Genomic DNA, 26,856 nt, shown 5'->3' on the forward strand with positions numbered 1-26,856 from the left:
GGAGTGCCGGGAGCTAGTCTCCATAACTGATTGTGTTCATGTGGGTTCTTTGGAGTGCCGTCCACTGCACCCCATGGATCGTCCTCCCAATCAACAAAACCATGGGAGCTAGTCTCCATGACCAACTGTGTTCATGTGGGTTCTTGGGAGTGCCATCCACTGCACCCCATGGATTGTCCTCCCAATCAACAAAACCAACATGGATGGCTAGTCTCCATAACTGACTGCATTCTCAGTGTGCCTAGATTGAGCCCAGACCAGGGTGCATGAAAATTATTTTAAGTAGTCACATTACAAATCAGAATCAAAACACTCACTCAAAACGCTCACCAACCATGCCCCAGTGCTGCGTATTTTGTGGCAAGGAGTTCCCTATGAGGGGTGGTGTCAAGAGACACATAGCTGGCCACCCTGAATGTAGAAGGGCATGGGAGTTAATGATCGAAGAAACTGAGGCCACCTGTGATGAAGATGGCCCACAAGTGGACTTTGCTTATGATGACATTGGCAGCTCATTTGGCCTGCCACTTTGTCGCTCATGTTCCAAGTCCTCCGATGCTGATCAAGACAACCCACCAGCACTGAAAAGTCAGCGGGTGACCATTGAGGAGGTTGCTGATGAAGATGGTGTGAAAATAAATAGTGGGCGATATTTCAAGGAATGTCCAACTGATGGTGGATGGACACTGCGGGAGGGAGAAACTGGTTTTGAAAGCTATTGGAAGTATAAAAAAAGCATGAGTGAGGACAAGTGGGCACCTTTTTGCGATGAGTACATACCCTGTTATCTTCATCTCCTCTGCAAAATGATTGATTTCAGTCGCCAGGGAAGAATGGGGACTTGCAGAGTGGCTTGTCAAAAGTCTGGGCCAGACCCGAACCGATGATTTTCTAAAGTTGCTGATAGTAAGTTTCACATTGACCGCTGAAAGAATTGGACTTACTGGTGTGACAGACATGAAACCGAATGCAACCATCATTCCACAACAACCAATCATTCCTCCAGAAGGTTGATGAACTTCCACATGGAGCTGCCTGGAGCTGCAAGAAGATCAGTGTCCGGGGAAACCAAACAGACAAGAAGGGTGAACCATTGCACAAAGATGTCAAGCTTTGGATGTGTGATCCTGTGGAGTGCATCAAAGACCTGATCAGAAATCCTTGATTCAAGGATCATATGGTATATGCACCTGCATGAGCATACACAGACTCTGCAGGACTTAACCAAGTAATTGATGACATGTGGACTGCAGATTGGTGGGGTGAAAAGCAAGTGAGTATGCAATCCAAAAAGTTAAGCAAAGACTGACCTACAACGTCCAGAAACAGTTACCAAAAGGAGCGACCATAGCACCTATCATTCTTGCTTCAGACAAGACATGTTTGTCACAGTTCCGAGGTGACAAATCTGCATGGCCTGTATACCTTTCAATTGGCAACATTGCCAAAGAAAAAAGGTGACAACTGTCAGTACGAGCGACAGTCCTGATTGGGTACTTGCCTGCAGGAAAACTCAAATGCTTCACATCAGATACATGCTCCCTTGCTGGTTACCAACTCTTCCACCATTGTATGTCCCTCCTGCTGCAACCGCTCATTGCTGCAGGACAAAATGGCATTGAAATGGTATGTGCTGACTCAATGATCCACCAAGTATACCCAATCCTTGCAGCATATGTGGTGGATTTCCCTGAACAATGCCTGGTCACATGTTGCAAGGAGAACCATTGCCCAAAATGTCTGGTCACAGTGGATGAAAGAGGTGATCCACTGAGTACACCAATGCGAGACCCTCCATTGATAAAAGAGATATTGAAGAAGCGACAAGATGGTCAGCGTCCAGCTGAATTTGAAGACTATGGATTACGCACTGTCTATCATCCTTTTTGGGCTGATCTTCCACACACAGACATTTTCCTTGCCTTCACACCTGATCTCCTACACCAACTCCACAAGGGCATCTTCAAAGATCACTTGGTTAAATGGTGCCTTGAAATCATTGGCAAAGCTGAAATGGATGCATGCTTCAAAGCAATACCGGATTATCCCAGTCTTCAGTACTTCAAAAAAGGAATCTCGACAGTGAAACAATGGACGGGTACAGAACACAAGCAGATGCAGCGTGTTTTTGTAGGGTTGCTTGCTGGTGCAGTACCAAGGTATGCTTCAAACATGCTTAACAAGGCTCACACTGACAGAATCAATTTTGAATATTTACCAGTGGAGTGTTGGTGGTTGCATGCGCTATTCTAGATTTTTCTTATTATGCACAGCTTTGAATACACACAGTTGACACCCTTGATCATCTGGAGAGCACCCTTTCGGTATTTCATGCCAACAAAGAAATCTTGTGCAAACTTGAAGTTCGAGATCATTTCAATATCCCTAAATTACACCAACTCTTGCACTATGTCCAGTCCATCTCATTGTTCGGTACTACTGACAGTTTCAACACCGAGCTTCCTGAACAACTGCATATTGACTTTGCTAAAGAAGCTTACCATGCTAGCAATAAGTGTGATTATGGGGAACAAATGGCTTTGTGGCTTCAACACCAGGAAGCAGTGTTTTTACGTGGTTCCTATCTCGAATGGCTGTCAGATCAGTTGGTGAGCATGGCCAATCGCACAGACCACAAGTACAGCAATGATTCAGGCTCAGATTCTGAGATAGAAGACTTGCAATCTGGGTCATGCACTCACAGTGCTACTCCTGCCAAAGCAAGTCTAATGCCTCCCATCACTGGCCAATGCATTGTCCACATTCTTGCCAAAACTCCTGCACACCCTTGGCAGTCCATTCACCAGCTTGCCACTGCACATGACACAGTCACATTTCTTCCTGCCCTCAAATTTTTCCTAGACAAGCATATGCCGCACAATATCATTGTTCCCAGTCCACAAGACCATTTCGATGTTTATTGACAAGTTATAATTGCTGCCCCACCGGATCTGTGTGTAAGTGATACACCACAACGGTGGCACATTAGAGCAACACCTGAAGTATCTCCTGGTCCTCGCCGGAAGCCTGGGTCCCCTGCCAAGTTTGACATGGTCTTGGTGAGCAATAGTGTTCAGACCTCGAATCTGCAGGTGTTAGATGGTAAGTGATCATTATTTCAGTGCATCGGAAAATTTACATAAATACTGTAGGTGTACAAGTTGCACAAGTCCATGTGATATTCACTCTGCCTCATCAGTTTGGGGCATACTCCCGAGCTTTGGCTTATGTCGAGTGGTTCACTCTGCTTAGGATGCCAGATACCTCCTCTGGCCTGCACCAGGTGTCATGTTCAACTCATCGACTGCACTGGAACGCAGTGGTGATCCATGTCAACAAAATCACTCGTCCATGTCATCTCATTCCAAAGATGGGACAGTCTGTTGACTGTGGATGGACCAGTACAAATGTCTACAAGTTGGCAAATGATTTCTACTTAAATACCTTTATTGACCTTGATACATTCTGCATGTCTGCCATCAATTAGTTTTGTTACTACTCAGCTACTATCAACTATGAACTGAAATTTTGCTATTGCAATTCCTGATTACTACCAGTGCCTGCTGTAGCCTCCTGTAGCCCACTGTAGCTCTATATAGTCTGAGTTACAGCTACGTGAACTACATAGACCTATGGTGACTATATAGGACTATATAGGCATCACCAGGACTCCTACGATTTTTGTTTTTTCCTGATGCTGTGCACTTGGCATCACTCACAGCATGATGCATGCACTTGAATACCTCATTGCAGGCTCTGTTTCTGCTATGACCTGTCCACCACCCTTCAATGACCCCACAATTGTCTCTGAAAACCTTGAAATGAATGCTGGGGGTGCATGAGCTAAGGATTTTGTGGACAAGGAGCTCGAATCTGACACTTTCAGCCCATCTGATGTCCCGGTCATCTTTTTTCCAGCCTGGGAGCAGCTCCCAAGCTCTCCACCTCCCGTTAATGTAGATTCCAATCCTGTGACCAGAGCTAGCATCCGAATAAGCATGGAAGTCATACATGATGCAGCAGCCTGGGATAGTGCATACAAGGTGTTGGGAGCTAAGGGTCTTTTTCCACCAGTCCAAGTCTTTGGCTGTGTCATGTGGGGGGGTATGAGGTAGAAAAGGGCGTCCTTGGAAAATTCCCATGAGCCATTCCAGATTAGTGAGGTAAGCTCACCCTGCTGGGATGATAAGTGCCATGTGTAGCAGCTTCCCATACAGCTTCTGGGTCTCATGTAGTGTGTGCATGCAATGTTCTTGCCATGTGTTGATGGCCCCCAGGTACTTGGCTGTCTTTTCTGGGGACAGCAAGATTGAGAAATTGGGGATGTCCCAACAGAGACCCGTGAAGTTGGGGTCGGTTCTGAATGGTTTGTCTTTTGATACTTCCCATATGATTCCCAGGGGTTGGGAGTAATGGTCAATATCGTCCATGCAACAGGTAAATTGGGCTTCTTCTTCGGATTGGGGTGATAGCGTTGAGAGGTCTTTGATCGGGAAGGAGCAGTCTTCATTGAATTCTTCGGGTGAATCATCTGGCATTGTCTCACCTCTGTACCATTTTCAGCCATGCTCAATGATAGTTCCTCTGTTGATTGCGATCTGATCTGCCCAAAGCTTACATCTCTTATTATATTCTTGTAGGAATTCCTGCCTAATGCAGAAGAATAAATAATCATCCACCCATTTCAATAATGGTCCAAGTCTGTTAGCCCGGAAGATGTCTGCTCCGGTGTCTGCAATGTTGCCATATATTCCAGCTGACGGGCCAAACCCGAAACATAATGCTGTGTCCACTGCAAAAGAGTCTTCTCCGGGCAAGCAAACAACAAGGCTGGCCCATTGCAAGTGGTGTGATGGGACCATGCAATAGGCTTCTGCCATGTCTCGCACAGCCGCTTGGGATCCCAGCAGTAGGTTTCAAATGAGTCTACATATGGTGGTGAATGTACCGTATGTACAAGGGAAAAGATCTGAGTTGACTCTTGAGTTGATTGAGCTGATGGGGGGGAAAGGATTAATGGGGAAAGATAAGTTCTGTATAAGTCGAAATTTGCCCGGCTTCCTGGGCTTGGGGATAATGGACATTGGCGCTGTTTGGAATGGTCCAATAATTGTCTCAAGTGCTTCCACCAAGAACAGACCAACAAAACATTCTTTGGAAAACTCAGTATTAACAATTTTCTGAAAGGTTTCTGCATGTACAATGACAGACGCGTTATTAGGAGGGGTGTAGGTATGTGTGATAATGGGGATGCCTCCAGAGAAGCCTGTCTCAAGGCAACTTGGGATGTGTGGGTACCTATTGCTGAGGTTGAGCTTCTCCAACGCCTTGCTCCATGCCTCTGGGCAATATGGTATGTGGGCCTTACGCTTTCTTGCCTTGAGGACATGCCTGGGCTCCATGGTCCTTGTTGCCGCAGCTGGAGCATACAGTGGCTCAAAAAACTGTCCACATGTTTTGACATTTTTCACTATCTATGATATTGTGTGAGAACAAACAAATGCCTCAAGGACATGCTTATACCACATTGTAGTATGGCTTCAGGGCTTTCATTTGAGCCCTACACCGTGGGAATCGGTGGAGATATGGTGGAGACATAAGGCTTATAAAATGATGACTCATGTGGACAGTTTTTTGAGTGTATATTAAAACTATATAAATCATTATTTATGACATCACAAAAATTATGCCACTATTATATAAATTATGAAGTGGTGTCATTATGTTATATTATGACTATATCTAACTATATAAACCAGAATATCTCATGTATCATAGTCATAATCACCATGAAAGCCATCTCCTCTGCTCAAAGAGATAATATCCTCTCTCTGTCTTATGCTGGCCTCTCTGCTTGCCAAATTTCCTCTAGAACTGGAGTATGCAAGTCCACTGTGGCCAAGTTTATCAAAGAAAGCCACCCAGACAAGGAAAACTCTTGTGGAGGACGTCCATCCAAGCTTACCTCTACTGACAAAAGGGCTATTATCCAACATATCACTACAGGAAAGGCTGATAATGCTGTCCAAGCCACCCATTATATCAATTCCACCATCACTACCCCTGTCTCTTCACAAACTGTGAGGAATGTTCTCAAGGCAGCTCATCTCAAGGCAGTAACAAAGAAGAAAAAGCCTCTTCTCTCCATCAAACATAGGCAGAGAAGACTAGTCTTTGCCTTAGCTCATCAACACTGGACTGTAGAGGACTGGAAGCATGTTATATGGTCAGATGAGACCAAAATCAATAGGATTGGGTCAGATGGGAAGGTATATGTATGGAAAAAGAAGGGAGATGGCCTAACAGACAGAGAGGTTAATGGGACTGTCAAGTTTGGAGGAGGTTCTTTAATGGTATGGGGCTGTATGGGATGGAATGGTGTGGGAATGCTTGCTGAGGTTGAGGGGAAGATGAATGCTGAGCAGTATGTGGACATTTTAAATGACCACTTGCTGCCTAGCTTGGCAGAATCAGGGATTGATGAAGAAGATATCATTTTCCAACAGGATAATGATCCCAAGCACACATCCAGAAGAGCTAAGGAATGGTTTGAAGAACATAACATCAATGTTCTTGACTGGCCAGCACAGTCTCCTGATGTCATTGTCATTGAACATCTCTGGGGAACACTCAAGAAAAAGCTTCAAGCCTATGAAAACCCCTCTAAAGGAGTATGGGAGCTTTGGGAGAGAGTAGCAGTGGAATGGGGGAAGATCACAGCTGAGGATTGCCAGAAATTAATTGAGAGTATGCCTAGAAGGATAGAGGCAGTAATTAAAGCCAAGGGAGGTCATACAAAATACTAGAATACCTGGTTATTATTGTAAAATACTTGAGTCAAAAAACTGTCCGCATGAGTCACCATTTTGTGAGCCTTGTATCTCCACCATATCTCCACCGATTCCCACGGTGTAGGGCTCAAATGAAAGCCCTGAAGCCATACTACAATGTGGTATAAGCGTGTCCTTGAGGCATTTGTTCATTCTCACACAATATCATAGATAGTGAAAAATGTCAAAACATGTGGACAGTTTTTTGAGCCACTGTATGTGGGCAGAGTCATGATTCTCTGCTGTGCAACTTCCAGGTCTTTGCCATCTGTAGCAGAGAGGGAGACTGTTGGTGCTGATGATGCATCCGTCTTGAGTCCAGCGGGAGTGGGCTGGCATGGTTTTGTCCTACAGATTGTGCGAGTTGCATTGTTGGATGTTGTGCGAGAAATGGCCCAAGCATATGGTGCAGGTGGATCAGCTGCAGGAGCCTGTGCCATGGGAAAAACCCTTGTTTCGTTGTTCTCGGTGTTTTCCTTTGTCTGGCATTGAGGACCTGTCTGTCTTCTTTGAGCTGTCTGTCTGGGCTGGAGAATGTGAGTGGTTGGCATCATGAACTGGCTGAGTCTCTGTAGCTTGTTCTCCGATGCTGTTGCTGGGGTGGCATTGACTCAGCATTGCTCGCCTGTGGTCATCGTTTCATAGATGAGGACGAGTGACCACACAGAGGTGAGTGTTGGCAACTGCATGAGATGTAATGCAGGCATCCACGTCAGCATATGGTGGGCATCCGCATGTTTGTGTGTGGGGAATGAAAGGTTAATGTATGATAACATTTGGAGTGTGTAGGAGGTATATGTGGACAAATATTTCGTGAGCTGTCGACCTTTGGACTGTGTTGACAATGATACATACTGCAATCAGGGTTCTAGAATGGACTCTGTCCCATATCTCTTCGTTGATGGACTGTATCAGGTTCTCATTGATGATGCTAATGTTGAACCCCTCATTTCACTTGAGGTGATCATGCCAATCTAAGCGGACCCGTGAAGCATAGTGTAAGACAACTAAGTCACCGAGCTCACTATTGTTTCATATGGGGTGGTTTTCCAAGTGCCAGAAGAAAAGAGCGAGGGCATTTATGTGCATCTGCAGCCATTTTGCCATATTTGCTTGGGTGAGGAAGAGGTTCTTTGCACAGAGGAAAATGGAGAAAGGGAGTTCGTGGTCTGGGAGTGCTGATCTGGATGCCTTGAAGGCCAATGCTGGGCAGATGGTTAGTTGATTGTCAAGCTTCACTAGGCTAAAAGTGTCATCTGCGATGGAGCATGATGTCTTCATGGCCTCCTTGCAGCCATCTGGGGAGAAGTACCATAGCTCTATATATTTGAAATTGTTTAGTTTTTGAATAGTGTATTGAGAAGGATGAGGGGCAATGGCATCACCCACAGTGGCATTCGCACTGAAGCCATTCATCTTGGGCTTCTTTCTTTCTGTCTCAAGGCACTCCTTCTCAGCTTCTGCTTCCATTGCTGTGCACTCTTCTTCTTCACAGACCACACACACTTGTTCCACTTCTGCTTCTGCTTGCACTTCTTCCTCTCTCTGGCAGTTCCACTCAAGGACTCTTAACTCATGGCTGGCTGTCCATGCATCTCTCAGCCTTTCAGCTACTGCTTGGTGAGTTGTGTTGGTTGTGTTTACTAAGTCTAGGCATATGGCAGCATATAGGTCTCTGGCAAAATCTGGGCAGACTTCAAGAGCAGGATCGGCCATGGTTGGGGACACATGGAGTAATTTCTTCTCAGTGGTTCATATGTGGTGTTTTTAAGTTTGCTTAAACGTAGAACAGTTGACAGGATGGTATCTCGGTAAAGAAAAGGGAAGAAAAGAAAAGCACTGTGCCGACGAAGTGCACGATGTGAACGGTTCGTCGTGGCACGGAAGCAAGATGTGTGAACGTTCCGCTTACCGTTCGCTCGAAGACTAAGCTCTATTTCCTCCGCTCGTACCTCGCTACGTAATAGAGCGACAAAGTGCATTTATGTGTGTGCTCGCTCACGATTTACTTCCCGTTTCTTTACTCCTCTTCAGTTGTGTCAGATGTCGACCTACTGTTTTAGTGTATTGGACTTCACATTCCTTCGTTCACAGACCATGAAATAGCTAGGTTCTAGGTGGGCACTGGGCACATTGCTGTGCGATGTCCCTTGTGTCAAGCTCTGATCATCACAGTGACCCAGTCATGCGTACGTTACCAATTTAGGCTCAGAACGGCATCAAATGTTCCCTATCAACCTTTATATACACATTATTGTCTTGCTCGACATTGAGTCGACTTCTCGAACAGGCGCATCTCGGTCTGTCAAAAGCTCGAACGGATGTGGTATTTGGAATGAGCTGTGGCATTTCACTGGAGGTTGATGGTGTTGAGCGCGGTCGAGGGATTGTCAGTGCCTTTCTCTAAGCTGCAGAGGTGTGTATGTTGTGCGTTTTTATGCAGCTAACTACTTCGTTTCCATAGACACAAGATATCATAAACCTTTATCTCACCTCTATTTCTTGCCCTCTTCCACTCCTCTCGTTCTGGCGCCTCCCGGTGTCGTTCGCATATGTTCGAGCCATGTCAGCATTTGCTGACATGCGCCGGGCGTGTGCGTTAAGCACTGGTGGTGGTTGGAATCGGGTAGAGTACGTCCCAGTCCTTCAATCCCACTTGAACACCGATGATATTCTGATAGGCTAGTTAAGACCCCACTGACAGAAAGACTATCATGAGTGTGATTCATCTCAAACCTACCTTAATCGTCACCATGGTGTTCTCGAACTGAAAGTTGCTAGCATTGGCAACTGCTGGCAAGCCTGAGTCTTACTATCGCAGGTGTTCACGGGGTGCATTTGAAACAATGTTGAACTTTGACGCTTGGACTTCACCTGCAGGTTGGTCCTCGCAAACACGGAGGCTCATCATTGACGAAAACGCGCAGTGCGCACACGCGGAAACTCTGGAATAAAATGCGCAAGCCCTCGATTGACAAAACGCGCAAATAATAAATGTGCAAATATAACGCCTTTACAACCCATCCCAAGCCAAACTCCCTCACCAGCACATGTCCCACATTCCCCATCCACCCCTGCAACGCAACATGGGCCAGGGAAGATGTCATTCCTGGACAGCCTTGTGACTGTGAGACCTTCAGGCGCTGTATCTTCTCTCACTGGTCTCGACATTAATATTACTGGAGCTCCATTCGTAGCTTGGGATGAGCGGATACCTTTTATCACGGGTGAGAACAGGCTATGCGGAAATGGCTGTGAACGAAACACTGACTCCGGATGAGCAGAGAGAACGAGTTTGGTTTCTCATGATGTGAGTATATCGTATCTGATAGTCCGTATCCTCATCAGAACCGTCACCACAGGACAACTAGAAGGTATCTCGAAATTCGTAGATTATGCTTTCGATGCCACGTACAATTATACTAGGCTGGAGAAAGGAGAGCTCCCTCGTGTGCGCTTTGGTCGAATCGACTATCTCAATGTTATGAGTATCACCACTAAATGAGCTGTCTGTTCGTGAGTCTTTAACATTTTGTAGTGTGCTCATGTCCTTGACCTTCTATCAGCTGAATCTCAGAAATGTCAAAGAGCCATGGAAATCCATCTACAGCCCTGGTGGTGAACGGTAGGGCGCGTCAGAATTGAGAATACTACCATCACTTACCTCCCTTTTGCAGCGAATACATTTTAGACTACCTGGTACAATTTCTGTGGCTCACGTACACGACGAGCGGAGGTCTTGTGACTTTTTTTTCAAATTTGCATAAGTCTTTGCCTCCTCAGAACACTGCTAAGCCTGCACCCAAGCCTGTGTCTGCACCCGCAGCCCCAGAACACGCAATCGTGTCGAGTGCGACGAATACGATGCAGAAGTGGTCTGCTAAAGGAAGGGGAAATAGTTGGATGTCTCGAAGGGATATATATACCAATGCATTGTTGGAGAGCTTATGTATTGTGTAGGTTGTACAATGAAACCTTAATTGCTGTGCACTAGTTTCCAGACTGGCCAAGAAAGCACGGCAGTCTGGCTTTGGAAAACACTTAGCGTTTTTCGAGCTCATCGCAGTCCGTATCGAACGGCGAAACGTTCACTCCAGGTCCTTCAAGGACCTGGAGTGATCGTGTTGTATTGTGCGAGGAACTAGCTTATCGTAATCGGTGAATCGGTGAACAGACTTTTATTTCGCATGACATCTGCCGCGGGGAGGCCATTGGTACCAGTAATGCGCGGTGCTACATGGGAACTGCGGTACTTGCATTGTTGTGCTGCAAAATATTACAAGAGAAATCTTGGGGTAAGCCTACGTTTACTATACAGGTATACATAGCTTTGTTTATCTCGCTGTACAGTAAACAGAATTTTGAATGCGAGACGGTGCGTCAGAACCAACGAGATCTGGACAGATAAACATCCACTATTTCAGGGAGCTCAGGATAACAAGCCCGGGAGGACCCCCCAGGGCTGTCTCCAACCTAACTACTAGTATGCATAAGACGATCGCGGCGTCACTCGAGAGGTAATAATAAGGAATTTCGTTGGTGAGGATCTACGAGTGGAGCTCGTGATATCAACGAGAAACCAAAATTAACCCAGACGTACCTGTGACATTATGCCGCCGAATGAATCTATGTCGCTCTGCTCGCTTGGCCGAACTTGAAATCCATCCTCCTGCTCTACAAACAGCTCAGGAGCCATCCATCGCATATTTCCTTTGAGTGTGGACGCCCAGGAAGCCTGAGAGGTACTTATAACATCAAGGAAAGACCGAAGTCAGAAACACACGCAGTGTCATCACCACAGATGAGCACATTACGCTGGAACTCACGTTTCAATCGAATCAAAATTGACAAGACAGGTCGAACTTACCCCATCGAAGTCATCATGGATGACGCTGTTAGCATGAATATTACTACTTCAGGTCTAGCACTGAGAATAACCAGCACGTACAATATTGCAGAACGGCTATGGTATCCCTGAGCTGAGACTGCCATTAATCTGTGGTCTGCATAAAATACAAAGGGGGACTTACGATCCGGAATATTCTAATGAGTAAGAGCCGCGCCCTCGGGCTTCAAATAGTCCGACAGGCGCCATAGCCAGGGTATCTGCATGGCTGCGCGTGGAAACCCGGATACTGGGTGTTAACGTTGAGAGGACTAAGCGTGGTCATATAAACGGGACAGAGGATGAAAAGGCCAGTCGCAAGTCCTATCAGTGCTCCGAAGCGGGCTTATGAAGTTAATATGAACACCACCAAAGAGAAGACACATGTGAGACCTATGGGCATTTGAACAACAAGAAAAAAGGACGTTCCCGCGCTGGTATACAGGGATCTCATCCCACAAAACCTTCTCTACTCCGTAGAGTCGGGGATTAGAAATGCAGCAAGCGTAACTCATCACCGGTGCACCAGTCACCCAGAACGACTCGGATCCAACTCGCCTATCTTTGCTGGCAGTCAGTCATTCTCAGTTTGATGGGCCAGCAATCAGTCTATTTCCGCCAGATTTTCAACCTCGTTCCGCAACTACGAGAATCAGTAAGCGCTATAGTCAATCTCACGACCACAACCACACAAGAACTCGCCCACTGTGCTCAGACTTGCGCTTTAATCTCGACGCGCATCCATTCTCCTGGCATACCACCTTTGAGTTTCTGGGGTCTGGGTGGCAGATCGTACGTTCAACAACCGGGACATCGCAATCTTGGTTGTAGACCGTACGGTCCGCGACCAGTCTGTGAGGCACTCCAATGACAAATTGAGAAGAAACTCGTGTTGTTTGTCATGGTGAATTTGCAGTAGAACAGTCGACACTGCGAAAGAAGATGGCTGCTGAAAATGATCGTTCTCCACGTTGGCTGTCATTCCGCGGCTCCCGTGGCAAACAGACCGGGGACTGTAGGCCACGACATGATTTGGAAAGGACGGAAAATCGTAGTATGGAGATCACGAGCACTGAAGGGATACTTTAAGACCATGACAAGGGTTTAGACACGATGCGCGTTGCGTAGAATGCAATATGATTTCGAAGAACGCCGCTGTAACGTGTGGCTCAACCATAAGTTGAACGGATATAGAAGGAACCGAACAACTGTCATCCATACCTATCAAGATCTTGGTGTGAACACAAATTCGGTTCGAAGACTCGAAGTAGGCGCTGAGCGTAACCTTGAAACGTTGATAGCGGACGGTCAACATCTGCTGGCAGTATACCGTACATGTACGTGTACGTAAGTGAGGCAACTGTTTATTATAGACTGAAATTCACCGTGTTCAAGCACGTTCCATGAAACTTCGTTGGAACGAGGCTATGTGTTATACATGCTCTCATCGACCAGTCTGACAGAGTGCTTGTAACTCCAGGCTGGTATCCCTATTGTATCTTTACATCCCCGGAACTTCCCCTAGCGCATGTGATGTGGAATATTAAAAACTACTAGTAGATCGACGCGTTATTAGCTAATGCTATCCATGCTGGAACCACACAAATGGTCGATATGATCACGTCAATAGTCGATCAACGATTCTGCAGCTACTAAGACGATCCATGCAGGATATGTGGCAGCAGCATTACTCTCGGGTCTAGGCTCGAATCGACGGCACGTTTAGCATTACACGATGTTGTACCGAAGGCCATGCTGAATCCTACATGTTATTCTCGCACGTGAGGGGCACCAGCGGGTGGGGCTTCGATGTGCATTAATATTCGACGGCCAAATTAGCAGAGCATGACACATGTTGCCAGGGCATAGAAGGCGCGAGGAACGATAAATGTATCATTGAGGTGACCCATCTGTTGCTTGATGAAGTACAGAAGGTGGGACTCAGAGCGTGTTCTTCATTTGGCGTGCTGGGGGATTTGCTCTCAGGTGGGGCGAGTATTGCTTCCAAGGAGGGATAGCATCCTAGCACAGAGGGGATTTTTTGTTAATTGCCATACAATTTAGCATATGGTTATGATTGATGTTGGACCTGTGTCTGCAGGCACCTCTTCAGGAAATTGAAGCGAACAGGTCCAATTTTTTGCGAGTTCCCGACTTACAGCAGTAACGTGTAAAACGTAAACTTGGTGTCTTTGTGCGGACACGTGTCTATGACGCGTCTTGTTCAAGTTGATAACACATCTTGCATACTATCCCGTCTTTGCCAGCCACGTGGCGTGGGACGCGACAGAAACTTGATTTGCAAGAGCGGTGAGAGCCTAGAGGACATATGGGTACGTCGGACCGTAGAGAATGTGGAGTTCGGGCAAGGGCACGTCGTCATGTGGTGACAGAAGACTACGCAGCTTGCGCTAATCCATAGCGCCTGAGATAATCATGTGTGCATGTGTCCGTCAGAAAGAAGCGTTGTTATTATCAAGTTGTTGTCAAGCACCGTATCACTTACATAGTTTGATTGTCCAGCAGTAAATGAATTGTACGCAGTTTGGGGGTTATGAAACAGCCTAGCCCCAATTATAGAAGAAATCATGGCATCGGGAGATTTATTTCGAAGGCTGGAAGTGCTGTATCAAACACGGTCGACCTGTTTGAAGCTACTAGGCTAGTACCCCTTGCTATGATACAGCTGCCTATGTGCACCCGGTATTCAACTGGGAAGTCCTTAGTATGATGCTATATGATGTACGAAATACGTGAATTATACGTTAACTTACGAAATGATCAGACGGACTTTCAAAATAATGAGCGGCGAGCGCCGGCGACACAGTCGTCACCGGTCACCACACAAGCCTTGGCTTGAAACAATTGAAAAATTGAAATTCGGGACCGGGGTGAAGGGGATGACATCGAATCCTGCTGTCTTGAGTAGGTGACAAGAATGACCTCGACTCGGAGGTAACTTGAGCCATAATTGTCTCGGCCACCGGATTGTCAGACACTGTTAGATCTGGTTTATCTTGATCGCCGCCGGCTGATAGATCAAGCGCGTCCTCTACAGACAGTCGTCTATCTCCTCTGGGTTGAGGGCGGACCCACATGATGCACTTGCCGCGGATCTATTGCGTCGAATTCGCAGTCTGTATTTGTATCGTCGTCATTCGTTGACATGTGAATATTGCGGATAGACTCGTCCGACGAGTCTACAGTGACGGCACAATGAACGGATCTTGGTGGAGAAAGTGCTTCAGCGCCTAGTGAGCATGGTGAACCTGTGACACCGTCATAGATCTGAGTAACCCGCGCTTTGTGGAAATGATCCTCAGCTTCCGGGACCAATTGCTCTCCCGATTTCTTGATATAGTTCGATCTCATCTCCGTGCGCACATTCAATCCCGAGGAATCAGTTCTGGAACTTGATAATCCACCCCCGGACCACCGGCGCAAGCAAATATCTTGCGTATCTTCTAATCACTGCAATGAGAATGCAGAATGTGACACTGATAAAAGCCAAGCAGTACGATATCCTGCTCAGAGGGCGCAAGGCGAGTATACGCCCTCTTCAAGTTGCACGATCTTGTCGCAACAACACCTCTTGCGACCCTCTTATTGACACCTTAACCACTTTTGGATCAAGAGAGTGTGACATGTCGGACATTCAAAGTATCAAATGTCAAAACCATCGACGGGACACAATTTCCTTTGCGTTCTATTGCGCTCTGCCTATTCTGTGTGCATGGATCGGGAGCATCAGGGGCAGCAACATAGATCAGAAGCCGGTGGCATGGTACTCACGATGCAGAGGGGAATATAGAAACTATCCATGTCGAATCAGAGCACAAAAAGTCATGCACAAATGTCAGATAGTGATCGATGCTCTTGTCTAGGCGCTCGAGGTAAGGAAGCCTTGCTACTTCTGTCAAAGACGATCTAGCTTGTTGGTTGGTTTATGCGGTGACAGCGTTCGTGTTGCTCTGCTGAGTTAGGGCTGGGAGATAGGTTGGATCTGTCATCGGACATGTGTGATGGTCGCAAGAGAAGAGCACAAGGACCTGTGACCCTGATGTAATCAAGCATAGCTATTGATCCCTGCGGACAATGCACCTTACACGTACCATCTGCATAGAGTAAAAAAGGTCAGGGCCACGTCTTCGACTTGCAATAGGTGGTTAGTTTGAACATGAACGACAGTGCCTTCCCAGATGCTCGGTGCAGCATTACCTATTAAGAATTCAAATGTGTTGGAGAGTAAGAGTTAGCAGAGACAAGGCACGTAGCCTCACCAAAAACGCTACTGATCTCATATCGATGAGGGCCAAGTGCTCAAATTGGCGAGACCTCGTGGTAGCCAAGTGAAACGTGACGTCAGGGGCTATGGTAGGCTTTGCACGAAAGGGGCAAGTTTTAACATAAGCTGACGTGCAGTACTGGATGAGAGGATGTGTCCGCAACCTTTTGATGCTTTATAGAATGGCTGATACAGACTGTCCACACAAATCATGCCGTTCAGGGTAACTAGACCCTCAATCAAGTATTATTCGGTACGTAAAGGCTAGGGGGTGTCCGTGCATGAAAGTAACGTGAGACCAAAGTATCCGTGGAGGTAATTGAATCTTGAGCAGATGGAGAACCTAAAGAGGATGACCGACGAGGTTTGAAAATCAGGACAACGATTAACCCAAAAATGATCAATAGGAGAAGGAAGATGAGTTTCCGACGGCCCGTGTTCTTCTGGTATCTGTAAGAGAGTGTGTCAGCGCGCTACGATGATTGCGGATATACATGGCTCACCGCGTTGCATGGTTTAACTCTTTCACAGCTTCGGCCATTTCTACCGAAGTTTGTTCAATGTTATACTCAATACTGTCAAGAAGAGTTCCTTGATCTATCACAAGGATAGACAAATCCTTGAATAATTCCGCTAGAGAAGCTATCGAGTTTGCAATTTCCGTCAACTCCCGGTCGCGGACACGGAGATCGTGATCTTGTATGTTATCTAGAATCTGAGCTTGCTGCACGGGGAGGAATAACGATTTAGCTATGCAAGAGACATGGACATTGATTGTTGCTCACCGCAGCTTCTACGTCTTCGTCAACAGCAGTCAAGCCCTCGGATCCTCTTGAAGAAATAGTCCCAGACGCAATCAGGAGATCTTGATTCTTAATCGCGTGCCCTTGTAGACCTAATGAAGGCGGAAGTGCGGTCATAGAAATGATCGGTTCCCGTCGACTTGATGGGCAAGGAGGAAATACTTACGTTCCATATAGACACGCTGTTTCTTGCGGAACGTTGAGCTGAGTTCTTGGACCCTCGCGGCTAGGCCTCGTTGCACGTTTTTGGCCGCGAGGATTTCAAACTGAGTTTTCTGAGTGGAAGGGGGGAATGAGTGAGCCTGTTCAGTACCGATACGTTGAATCAAAGTATGGCATCGTCGAAAATCCTATCCACGAGAGGAAAGAAAGGAACGACCGTAAGTACGATATGGACACGAGTCCACGGAGGATGTACTTTGGTTATTTCGGTGGTCGCCGCTTCGATTTCCCGCTCCTCTGCCGTCCGGTCCGCAAAGCCGGGGAGAACATGCTTTGCATGAAGTTTTTCCAAAGTGATAACTAAGGTAAAAGGACGGAGATGATGTCATTGAAGCCACAAGCAGACAGACCAGGAACACACTTTTAGCCTGTGTGCCGCCCAAGATCTCTTCTACTTGTTCAGAAAGATCGACCCTTTATTGCAGGTGATTCAAGGTTATCTGAAACTCCACGGAACAAAACGTACCATTTGGGAGGCAACTCAGCGAGATGTACGGAACTTGGATGTATGAGTGTTTCATTTTCATCTTCAGCACGGTATGGTTCATCGGAATAGGATGAGTGTAAACGGGAGAAACGTGTCGAGGGTGCTCTTGAATCGCGAAATGAAATAAAAAGTAGGGTCCTTGAACGCGTCGTTGGCGAGCTTGCAGTCGACATCCCAGAGTAAGTTGGCTGCGGAATGTATGGCGTTGTTTGTACTATTATTTCTTGTACAAATATATATAAATAAAATATGGCTTAAAGTCTATTCACTTACTGTTTATGTCATCGGCTAATAGAAATTCCATTCCAGTGTCGGAACCCGGAGTAATGATCCTGCATGTAACCCCGCACTCGGCCTGCAGGTTGACCGTACATTTCTCTGTTAAGCTTCTTGCATCAATCAGTTTTTAAACCCGCTTCCGCTTGCTTCCCGTCTCATCAAAAGGCCGGCTTCTTACTGCGATTGTTATCACATCGTGTCCGATCGCTCCTTAAGTTAATGGTCTTGTGATTAGTCCTCCCTGTCATCGGTTACAACCCCCAGTCCCTTCCACCTATTCAAACTCTTATAAAGTTCCCCCCCCCTCATTTCTTTCACCCCCATTCTTCAGCTCCACTCGTCTCTCTTCCAAATCCTACTATTTGCCCTCCGCAGTTACTGCCTTCGGCCTATTAAGCCTACCCCACACCGGTATGCTGTTCCGTCCTCCAATTTAATGCCCCAGAATAATTTCTTTTTTTCGCACACAGCAAACAGTTCGCCGGTGCCCCTTCAACCTGTCACTCGAAATGTGCAATCTGGAAACGTGCGTGTCCAGTAGCTGGTCTAGGCCTTGGCAAGAACCTTGCTGATTCAGACCCTTTTTTCTAGCGAAGGAACAAAATTTGGATGCGGGGTAAGTGTCTCACGCTACATTCTCGTCAAGAATCCACGCATTCTCAGCCATGCTTCGGTTAGCATTACAAGGTGGTGCGTGATCAACGTTTTCATAGTACCAGAACTATTTTTGACCTTCTTTTAGACGCGCAAACTGAAGAAGATCGATTGCTACAACCAATATTGCATCCACTCCGTATATCATCCAAGGAATTGTCCTGATTGTCATTGTGAACGGGTGAGTGTTACTGCACACTCAACCTCATAGTCCAGCGCTCAATCGTACACCAAGTACTTCGGTCCCGATGCAAGAGAAACTATCACCCAACGAACAGCCGATTACTGTGTTTCATGTCAATACTGGTTCAAGGATGGAGCCTGCCAACGTCGTTAACCTTGATGGTTCCGACAGCCCCGGCTTCTTCGTCACATCTATCGAGAAAACGTCTATAATGCCCTTTTATTCTAATAATTATCACTCTAGTCACGCCTTGCTTTGCACACCACTCTGCTGTGTCAATTTGTAGTTCTAGGCTTGTTTGTCGCATATTTTACTTACGCATTATCTATCTAGTCACTGTTTTCTGTTGTCACGCAGAGTGAAACGACATACACGTATATCACCATTTCACAGCGAGTCCAACTACCTCGCTTTCAACAGCCCGATACTGAGTACGAAACAATTCACGACGTTGTGTCTCTGCTCCTTCGTCCATGATAGAAGCCCAATTTTCATGCAAACTTCCGTCTGTGGGGTGACAAAGATCGATCTTGACCTGAGCGGCAAGACGGTCTGCGCAAACGAACGGGTTTTCAAGATCCCGATCATGAGGTCTCGGTGATGGAGGTGGTGTAGGCAAGTCATGCCAATACACCCTTTCAACTTCCTTGGTCCACTCCTTGTTTCCCCATTTGACGCCTTGCATCGCACTATCTTCCCCTGGCACTAGCATCTGGACACCACTCTCCTCCCAGTTCCTCGTAAACCCTTCTTCGTCCTCTTTCTGCCCTGCCGCCTGTGCAATGGGTTTCAACTGCCCACCACCATTGACACACCCGCCCGGACATGCCATGACTTCGACATAGTCATACCCCTTCTCATCCTCCCCACCACGCTTCTTTGCACGCATCCCAACCAACCTTCCAGCGGCACCCCTCCCAACTTGCACCCCAGCCTCACGACCTACCTTGCGCACGACGTTCTGGAGATTACGGAAACCGTAGCATTTTGCGCCTTTGAAAAGCACCTCGCCGGTGTCCCGAGTGCGAAGAGTGAATTCTTCGTAATCAGATGTACGGATGGATTTTATGGTAAGGTCCACAGGAGACGTGTGGCTTGTAGTGATAGAATTGATGAGAGAGTGCAAGTAAGATCCAGAGCTAGTTCCAGGGTGTGATAAGAGCTCAGGGATTTCAGCGTCGAAATCAGGGATATCTTCGTTCTCTACTGGCTGTGAAAGATCCCAGCCTTTGTCGCGCATCATAAGCTCGAGCTCCCCTGTCGTGATTACGCAGTCCACATCCCGAGTCGAATACAGGTCGTTGTAGAAATCCTGCCGAGAAGCCTCGAGCTTCTTGTCATAGCACGGCATAACTGACACGTGGTAAATTTGATCCGGTCTATCACACAAAATAAATCAACGCAATAAAATCGAAGCGACTGAGACTTACTGCACTCCCCAGCGATTTCCAAACCACGACTTGACCAGAGTTCCCATCACCTGCTGCGGACTCTTCGTCCTAGCGATAAAAGGTAACATTTCGGAGTGTGCTTTCTCAGCATAACATATCCATCCCGGACAGGCACTCGCTAGCATCGGAAGTTTTCCGTTTCCCTTCTTCCGCTCAAAAAATTCTTGCGTGTGCTCAAGCAAAGCAATATGTCGAGCAAACGTAGTGTCGTAAACATGCTCGAACCCAAGTATTCGTGTAGAAAATGCTCGCACTCTTCTCAGTATTTGTCGGAGACTCACGGGGGAACCGGATGATGACGAAAGGGAGGCTGCGAGTGACGCGAGGCTTTGTGGCGCTATTGAGAGCACAGGAATCTTGTGACCTGGCGTGGAAACGGGAGGAATGGAGTCCAAGAAGTTAAGGACCTCCGTGTGGGACTGTAGCGTGATCAATACAGATTCGGCCGACGTAATACAACCGCTGTATTTCGGGAATATGGTCAGCAGTCTTTCGATAGGTCTGAAAGGAACTACAGACCTGCAAGCAAGACAATCGTTTAAGCTGATCTGAGCCTGCTGCAGCTTTCGCCCTGCGCCCTTGGAAGATACATTAGTGGATGCGCCGGTTGCCGAGACCTCGTAGTATAATCCACTGGAGTCTATCACAATTTCGGTCTGAAATCAATACTTAGTCTGATCCTTGACATGTAACTGGCTGTATAACACACTGTAGCGGTACCAGGCTCAGCGATATCCTGCGGCTCGTTCACCTGCTCAACGGGTTTGATACATGCTTGAGATGGGGTTAGGAAGTCATTAAGATCAGTCAAGGTCTGCTCTGCGTAAATCAGACGGATTGCATAGTTTCAGATACTGGTGAACACGCACAAGAGCTCCAGAGAACGCCATTCAAGATGAATGGAGAGTATACAAGGACCATCGGATATCGACAAATGACAAATCACTACTAGTACAGTGTATCACGTAATCATGGAAAAGCTTGTGCTAGACCTTGATCAGCTCTTCGGAGGTTCATCTCAAGCGTACTGGCCAAAGTGGTTACCACGACAGAATTGAAATCTGTTTCTCTTGGTATGTGCAGGTTCGAAACCTGCCGAATGACAAGGCTTTTTTCTGTCGGAACACACCTTGACATTCACTCATGGATGGCTTCCTCAGAGCATCATTTAAACGGGTCTTAGCCAAGTGGTTACCACGACAGAATCGAAGTCTGTTTCTCTTCGACTGCTCAGGTTTGAAACCTGCCGAATGACAAGTTTTTTCTCTATCAGAGCATGCCTTGATATTGACTCATGCACGGATGGTTTCCTCAGAGGTCTATGTAGCTGGTCTTGGCCAAGTGGTTACCATAACAGATTCAAAATCTGTTTCTCTTGGAGTTGGTTCGAAACCTGCTGATCACATTTTTGCGGTGTATAGATCCTCGGAGGTCGCTGATCTTGGCTACTTATAGACACTGCATCACACTGCACCATGCTGAATCAATTTTCAAACATGTGACTTCACGCGTCGAGTGCGCCAGAAGTATATCTTTCTGAGCTCCATCGTTTTGCGACCAACATACCTGCATGCATCTGAATCTCCAAATATGACATTTATCTCTGTCTTTAACCGCGCCACCTCAGGCTGAGTCGCTATCGCTTGATACGTCACTGCCTCATTCTTCAGGCAAAAATTGCAAGCTGTTGGTGGACCACGCAGCTCAGGTCATTCACGAAGCGGAGCGTGTCGCCATCATCACCATCAGCCTCGCCTCATCAAAATCGAATCTCTGCCTCTCGATGGCAATCCTCGTTCTTGCCTCCATCTGAGCCGCGGAATTTTCTCAGCGGCGATTTCAATCAGGAACACGCCCCCAACTCACAACCTTTCGCTAGCGACAATATGGCCGATATCTCCACATCCCCTCCACCAAATCTTGCTTTACCACATTCTGCACCATGCAGTCCGAAGCATGATTTGGCCGAGCCCAGAATACCTCTCACCAGCAATAATGTGATTGATTTCTCTAGTACTGCATCTGCATCATTTTCATTGATTCCAATCGCAACCGAATCCTGCAGCGCTTCGCCGTTTACATATTTCAAACCCTGCACACTACTACTGCCAACTTCGCCGGTTCAGAAGCCGAAGCGCCTCTTGATCGATTCTGGCGCTACCCTCGTCCCTCAGTGCTCTGACTCGAATGACAAGTGCACTTTCCGCGAAGTATGAAGTCGTACTAAGCTTGTTCGCTTAATGTTTGAATCTCTGTAGGACGATAGCAATTGTTCTGGCAACCTATTCTATTCCGATATCGTCGTCCACCAGGCATCCCTCGTCGGCCGTTGGGCTGCCCTGGCACAGCTTTCGCACCAGAAGATGCCCTTTCCAGGAAAGCCGATCAACACTCTTCAAGACTGACACCTTCATAAACCCACAGCTCACAACACGACTCCAGAGATCCTCTACGACTTGGAACTTCACTGCACATGAGGTTGAAGGCCGCAGGTCGCACACACACGATCTCTATGCGCCACCTTACATATCTGTAATCTTCGATCCCCTACGACCGAATCCCGATGACGCAACATCCCTATGTAATGGTCTTTTGTTTTGTTTTTACATACTAGTATGTACTTGACAGACAACGGACTGCCGTCTCTTTCATTTCTGATCGACTCATCCCTGCCATCCATGCAGGGTTTACCTCGTTGGTGTGATATGTTGGTAACTTGTCCTTTGATGCTCCAAATGCACGTAACAGCGAGATAATACGACAGAAATGGGATAATACAACTGAGGTGATGTACGAATGTCCGTGCAGGCAAATGTCCACATTATAGATAAATGAAAAGAGTGAGAAGAACAGATGTAGACAACGTCCATCCCATGCTTCCAAACCTGCAACGTGAGGATAGTGCAGCATTGACTGTTTGTCCAGAAAGTAAAGATGGAGAGGAACTGCCCCACATCTGTATATTGCGATAATAAGTATGAACCGTTTGGGGTGTTGCCCAGCTGGAGTCGTCCCCTGTGAAAAAGAGTTATCCTTCAATGGAAATCTGACAAATATACTCAAAACCAACCTCCAAAGAACGTCCTACATATTCATGAGGTCAGTAGCCGTGCATTGCGATTCACAGAAGAACGCGACTTACGAGAAGTACAATCCCCCAATGGCGAAATCGTTGACTGTCCTGAAGTATAAGTTTTGTTGTGATAGCGCTTGAACGTCATTAAAGCTACGGCGATGACGAACTTTACATCAGGGCTGCCTAAATGATACGCTACTTACTATAAAACAATGTTGCCATTCGCAATGGGAGAATCATTGTTCAGTTGGACAAGAATTGTGATACGGCTCCAGCTGCCATCCAGTTTTCAGCGAGTATGTCAGGATAAATGGTCTTGAGAAGTACACACTGTCCAGTTTCGAAGCCAAATGATCCTCGGTCGATGCTTACTCCGTAATCAGAGTTGCAAATGAAGTTGCTATCTGAACACATGTTGTTAGGAGTCAACATGTATCCATAAACTACACGCAAGAGTTCAGTGCTGATACGAGAGTATGACTACGTTTATACCTTCCCCTTGCGCATATTTTCGCCACATGAGCCTGGTGCTGAAACAATTAGTGCCATTCGGTTCCGCTCCGCCAGAGCAATTATTGACATCGGGACCGCCTCTAAGCCCAGGAAGTTTTCCCCCTTGGACCCAGTTGAAATTGGAATCAAATGCAAGCTCGTAGGAGAGCAACATGCTCTGAAATTGAGATCCATCTGTTGTATTCCAAAGCGAGTACCATTGAGCACCAGAATCTGTACTTCCGTAGGTATCAGCAGCATAAGGTCACTTGTAAGACAGGCCCAGAAGTATTTGACACGGTCGCACCAGGAGCCGGTGAGTTGGGGAAGGGATCGTCCACGAAGGCAACGTTGCTACCACCGTTCTGAATGTGTCCTTTGCTTAATGACCATTGGGATGTAATGAACGACGATGCATCGGATGCGCTTTGAGTAGCGGAAGGAAAAGGTATCACGGTACTTGTGGTTAACGAGAAGGACGCGGCTACCGATGTGAGAGGAATTTGGCCAGCCGCTGAGACACAGTGAGTGTCCAATAACCAGAGAAAAAAAAGTGTAAGTAACAGAATAGTGAGCATGTCAATGATCACAGTTAAACCTGTGTTTGACGGCTCCGGCCTGGACGAGGGGGGTTGTTAGGAACTTACTAGTTACCACTAGCAAAGGTGACCAGTCGCCGAGGGCTTGACGATGATAATGTGCAATGCCAAGACCACGCGTTGGCTTGGACCGTATCACGTGACCGCCCTTCAACCATGTCTGCGGTGCGATTCTTGGCAACTGCGAGTCTGTGCATGTCGAAGTTCATCGCGGCAACTGATTTTTTTTAACGATAGTACTACTTGCATACTTATTTGCATTGCCGTACCCAGTAAACCTGTGCTTGTTACCCGTACTAGTTGAGGCTATTAGTAATTGGCCAAATAAACACATCATTCATCATTCGTTGTCACTAGAATCACCTCTGCATTAAACTTGTAACTTACTAACACATTTCGCGGTAATTTCTTCAGTTGGTTTATGGACAGTGCCAGATGTTTGCGGCAAACTCAAGAGCAAGAGAGGCAGCAGCAGACGGAGAGGCTAGGCAGCCTCTGCTGAATGCTTCACACGAGGATGTTTCAGCGGATTCAAACCAACTTGTCTTTTCAGTGGACGACGAGGACTCGGAAAGCAGTAGTGCAGAGCCCTGGCCGTCTGCGCGGAGGACAGAACACAGTGTCAGATTTCAGGAAGAAGTACAGGTCATTGGTCCACCTTTACGGTCTACAATACAGAGCCGAGAGGCGGGTGCGTACTATCTTTATGCTCATCATCCAACGCATCTTATCAGTGCCCGTATAGAATATGAACTGGACTCGGACGACTTTGATGATGCTTCACTAGCTGATATCCAGCGCGAGCAAAGGCGCTCTCGAGGGGCTCCACGACGAGAACGTACTATGCCTTTACTGGTTGGTCTCATGGATGCTTCTGCGGCAAGGAGAACGCCAGACACGACCATTCCTATGTACGAAGCAGATAGTGCGGAGGATGGAGAGGGACTTAGAAACGTAGACCTTGACAACCTCGCTGAAAAACAGTGGTCAGGTGGAGGTCTACTGAACTCGGTTGCCAATATGGCAAATTCAATCCTCGGAGCTGGTAAACTTCTAGTTGCTTATATGCCCAAACTACTGACAATGGATGACAGGAATTATTGGTTTGTCGGGTTGCAGTTTCAGCAACAGATTTGGCTAATAATGTGGTAGGTTTGCCGTACGCGGTCAGTCAAGCAGGCTTCTTTTTTGGCATCGTTCTTCTGGTTGTTCTTTGCGCCGTTACCGATTGGACTATCCGATTGGTTGTCATCAACGCTAAGCTCAGTGGCAGAACCTCCTACATCGAAGTCATGAACAGTTGTTTTGGCCCCAGTGGTCGTGCAGCCGTTTCATTCTTCCAGTTCTCATTTGCTTTTGGTGGTGAGTAATTAATATCTATATCGCTGTATTTACGATCGATATTCCTTCAGGCATGTGCGCGTTTGGTATTATCATTGGTATGTGCAGGGTTTCTAGTGTATTATATTCATACCTTAAAATTTCCCCAGGAGATACGATACCCCATGTCATTCGTTCAATATTTCCCACTTTGCACACAATACCTGTTCTCTCACTCCTCACCAACCGCCAATTCGTCATCACCCTGTGCACAACCTGTGTTTCTTATCCATTGTCACTCTACCGCGACATCCACAAGCTTTCACGTGCATCCGGGCTTGCATTGCTCAGCATGCTCGTCATCGTTTCAGCAGTACTGATTGAAGGATCGCACGTGTCGCCAGATCTCAAGGGGGATCCATCGAAACGCCTCACCGTGGTGGGCCCAGGGGTCTTCCAGGCCATTGGCGTTATGAGCTTTGCATTTGTGTGCCATCATAATTCTTTACTCATCTACGGGAGCTTGAAGACCCCCACCCTAGATCGGTTCGCTCAAGTGACGCATATATCCACGATCATCTCACTCGTGGCGTGCTGTACTTTGGCTATATCAGGTTTCTGGGTTTTTACAGATAGAACTCAGGGGAATATATTGAATAACTTCTCCGGGGTGAGCATTCTTCTAATTTTTAGATGCTTGACATCTGACACACGTGGAACAGAACGATGCGTTGATCAATGTCGCCCGTTTCTGCTTCGGGCTGAATATGTTTACGACGTTGCCCTTGGAACTGTTTGTCTGCAGAGAAGTAAATTGATGGTATGCAAATCCAGGATAAAATTCAGCTCAACCGTTTCAGGTAATCGAACAATACTTCTTCTCGCACGAAAGCTATAATCTTCAGCGACATGTATTCTTCACCACCTACCATCCTCTTCTCATCGATGCTTCGTGAGTCGTTATGCCAATCACCATAGCTGGAACTAATGCAGGTCCTGAACCAGTCTCATTGATCACCTGTGATCTGGGCGTCACGCTGGAGATTACCGGCGGTGTCTCAGCCACAGCGCTTGCGTACATATTTCCTGCTGCATGCTACCTAAAACTGACCGACCCACACGTTCCGTGGCACTCCCGCGCGAAGCTTCCTGCCGCAAGCCTGCCTTGCATTTGGGGTGGCTGTAATGACCGTATCCCTCCTTCAGGTGATCCAAAGAGCGTACATGCCCCTGGGCGAACCAAAGATGTGTATGGCATGATCTTCATTTTTAATACAGTCACAGGCTTG

The 26,856-nt window shown here is 46.9% G+C and overlaps 12 protein-coding genes and 1 pseudogene across 13 annotated transcripts; 8 read left to right on the forward strand and 5 right to left on the reverse strand.

Annotated features, from left to right (window-relative positions):
• Positions 1–737: 737 nt before the first annotated feature.
• Positions 738–3,487, forward strand: BJ212DRAFT_1504232 (uncharacterized protein; the record flags this gene model as incomplete). Its single annotated transcript, XM_041341604.1, has 11 exons — positions 738–772; positions 828–906; positions 1,007–1,134; positions 1,305–1,399; positions 1,472–2,146; positions 2,290–2,756; positions 2,808–2,895; positions 2,929–2,953; positions 2,990–3,059; positions 3,093–3,102; positions 3,153–3,487. The coding sequence occupies 11 exons, from the start codon at positions 738–740 to the stop codon at positions 3,485–3,487; spliced, it is 2,007 nt and encodes a 668-aa protein (XP_041192741.1).
• Positions 3,488–7,862: 4,375 nt separating this feature from the next.
• Positions 7,863–8,546, reverse strand: BJ212DRAFT_1481001 (uncharacterized protein; the record flags this gene model as incomplete). Its single annotated transcript, XM_041340191.1, has 1 exon — positions 7,863–8,546. The coding sequence occupies one exon, from the start codon at positions 8,544–8,546 to the stop codon at positions 7,863–7,865; it is 684 nt and encodes a 227-aa protein (XP_041192742.1).
• Positions 8,547–9,927: 1,381 nt separating this feature from the next.
• On the forward strand, positions 9,928–10,744 carry BJ212DRAFT_1504237 (uncharacterized protein; the record flags this gene model as incomplete). Its single annotated transcript, XM_041341605.1, has 3 exons — positions 9,928–10,140; positions 10,179–10,455; positions 10,508–10,744. Coding segments are annotated over exons 2-3 (317 nt in total), but the record flags the coding sequence as incomplete, so codon positions are not given.
• BJ212DRAFT_1504239 (uncharacterized protein) lies at positions 9,928–10,744 on the forward strand. The gene is made up of 3 exons (XM_041341606.1): positions 9,928–10,140; positions 10,179–10,346; positions 10,397–10,744. Exons 1-2 carry the CDS (start codon positions 10,034–10,036, stop codon positions 10,333–10,335), a joined length of 264 nt encoding a protein of 87 aa, XP_041192744.1. The 5' UTR covers positions 9,928–10,033; the 3' UTR covers positions 10,336–10,346; positions 10,397–10,744.
• A 333-nt stretch (positions 10,745–11,077) lies between these two features.
• On the reverse strand, positions 11,078–11,594 carry BJ212DRAFT_1355589 (uncharacterized protein; the record flags this gene model as incomplete). The annotated part of the gene is made up of 2 exons (XM_041335674.1): positions 11,431–11,594; positions 11,078–11,377 (listed from the first exon to the last, which is right to left on the reverse strand). Coding segments are annotated over exons 1-2 (232 nt in total), but the record flags the coding sequence as incomplete, so codon positions are not given.
• A 2,593-nt stretch (positions 11,595–14,187) lies between these two features.
• BJ212DRAFT_202846 (uncharacterized protein) lies at positions 14,188–14,500 on the forward strand. Its single transcript, XM_041342625.1, has one exon. It carries the CDS (start codon positions 14,270–14,272, stop codon positions 14,444–14,446), a length of 177 nt encoding a protein of 58 aa, XP_041192746.1. The 5' UTR covers positions 14,188–14,269; the 3' UTR covers positions 14,447–14,500.
• Positions 14,501–16,239: 1,739 nt separating this feature from the next.
• Positions 16,240–17,685, reverse strand: BJ212DRAFT_1481002 (t-SNARE; the record flags this gene model as incomplete). The annotated part of the gene is made up of 7 exons (XM_041340192.1): positions 16,240–16,450; positions 16,504–16,724; positions 16,786–16,895; positions 16,970–17,153; positions 17,222–17,325; positions 17,387–17,439; positions 17,492–17,685. 7 exons carry the CDS (start codon positions 17,683–17,685, stop codon positions 16,240–16,242), a joined length of 1,077 nt encoding a protein of 358 aa, XP_041192747.1.
• Positions 17,686–18,300: 615 nt separating this feature from the next.
• BJ212DRAFT_1447010 (uncharacterized protein) lies at positions 18,301–18,782 on the forward strand (the record flags this gene model as incomplete). The annotated part of the gene is made up of 5 exons (XM_041338336.1): positions 18,301–18,317; positions 18,383–18,407; positions 18,470–18,481; positions 18,534–18,626; positions 18,681–18,782. The coding sequence occupies 5 exons, from the start codon at positions 18,301–18,303 to the stop codon at positions 18,780–18,782; spliced, it is 249 nt and encodes an 82-aa protein (XP_041192748.1).
• Positions 18,783–19,008: 226 nt separating this feature from the next.
• BJ212DRAFT_1481003 (iron hydrogenase) lies at positions 19,009–20,970 on the reverse strand (the record flags this gene model as incomplete). The annotated part of the gene is made up of 5 exons (XM_041340193.1): positions 19,009–20,008; positions 20,060–20,542; positions 20,600–20,736; positions 20,790–20,894; positions 20,950–20,970. 5 exons carry the CDS (start codon positions 20,968–20,970, stop codon positions 19,009–19,011), a joined length of 1,746 nt encoding a protein of 581 aa, XP_041192749.1.
• A 437-nt stretch (positions 20,971–21,407) lies between these two features.
• BJ212DRAFT_t62 lies at positions 21,408–21,485 on the forward strand (annotated as a pseudogene). The gene has a single exon. The product of its transcript is annotated as a tRNA-OTHER (tRNA).
• A 241-nt stretch (positions 21,486–21,726) lies between these two features.
• On the forward strand, positions 21,727–22,485 carry BJ212DRAFT_1577174 (uncharacterized protein; the record flags this gene model as incomplete). Its single annotated transcript, XM_041342190.1, has 2 exons — positions 21,727–22,290; positions 22,339–22,485. Exons 1-2 carry the CDS (start codon positions 21,967–21,969, stop codon positions 22,483–22,485), a joined length of 471 nt encoding a protein of 156 aa, XP_041192750.1. The 5' UTR covers positions 21,727–21,966.
• A 274-nt stretch (positions 22,486–22,759) lies between these two features.
• Positions 22,760–24,584, reverse strand: BJ212DRAFT_1355628 (uncharacterized protein). The gene is made up of 6 exons (XM_041335675.1): positions 23,946–24,584; positions 23,649–23,887; positions 23,488–23,599; positions 23,360–23,431; positions 23,219–23,306; positions 22,760–23,095 (listed from the first exon to the last, which is right to left on the reverse strand). Exons 1-5 carry the CDS (start codon positions 24,224–24,226, stop codon positions 23,219–23,221), a joined length of 792 nt encoding a protein of 263 aa, XP_041192751.1. The 5' UTR covers positions 24,227–24,584; the 3' UTR covers positions 22,760–23,095.
• A 98-nt stretch (positions 24,585–24,682) lies between these two features.
• BJ212DRAFT_1447013 (amino acid transporter) lies at positions 24,683–26,827 on the forward strand (the record flags this gene model as incomplete). Its single annotated transcript, XM_041338337.1, is given in 9 exon segments — positions 24,683–24,938; positions 24,993–25,292; positions 25,400–25,609; positions 25,660–25,686; positions 25,738–26,237; positions 26,290–26,376; positions 26,428–26,478; positions 26,611–26,693; positions 26,713–26,827. 9 exon segments carry the CDS (start codon positions 24,683–24,685, stop codon positions 26,825–26,827), a joined length of 1,629 nt encoding a protein of 542 aa, XP_041192752.1.
• Between the last annotated feature and the right edge of the window lie 29 nt (positions 26,828–26,856).

Source organism: Suillus subaureus, assembly GCF_016647635.1.
Source record: "Suillus subaureus strain MN1 chromosome Unknown BJ212scaffold_17, whole genome shotgun sequence".
Taxonomy (NCBI): Eukaryota; Fungi; Basidiomycota; class Agaricomycetes; order Boletales; family Suillaceae; genus Suillus; species Suillus subaureus.

What these genes read in the sequence shown, in the direction of transcription:
- BJ212DRAFT_202846 (XM_041342625.1), top strand. Translation starts at nt 14,270, where the DNA reads ATGAAACAGCCTAGCCCCAATTATAGAAGAAATCATGGCATCGGGAGA.
- BJ212DRAFT_1355628 (XM_041335675.1), bottom strand. Translation starts at nt 24,226, where the DNA reads ATGCTCACTATTCTGTTACTTACACTTTTTTTTCTCTGGTTATTGGAC. An exon ending in CCGGCTCCTGGTGCGACCGT is followed by an intron (nt 23,888 to 23,945) that starts GTCAAATACTTC and finishes TACCTACGGAAG; the next exon opens with TACAGATTCTGGTGCTCAAT. An exon ending in TTTGGCTTCGAAACTGGACA is followed by an intron (nt 23,432 to 23,487) that starts GTGTGTACTTCT and finishes ACTGGATGGCAG; the next exon opens with CTGGAGCCGTATCACAATTC.
- BJ212DRAFT_1504239 (XM_041341606.1), top strand. Translation starts at nt 10,034, where the DNA reads ATGAGCGGATACCTTTTATCACGGGTGAGAACAGGCTATGCGGAAATG. An exon ending in CGAGTTTGGTTTCTCATGAT is followed by an intron (nt 10,141 to 10,178) that starts GTGAGTATATCG and finishes TATCCTCATCAG; the next exon opens with AACCGTCACCACAGGACAAC.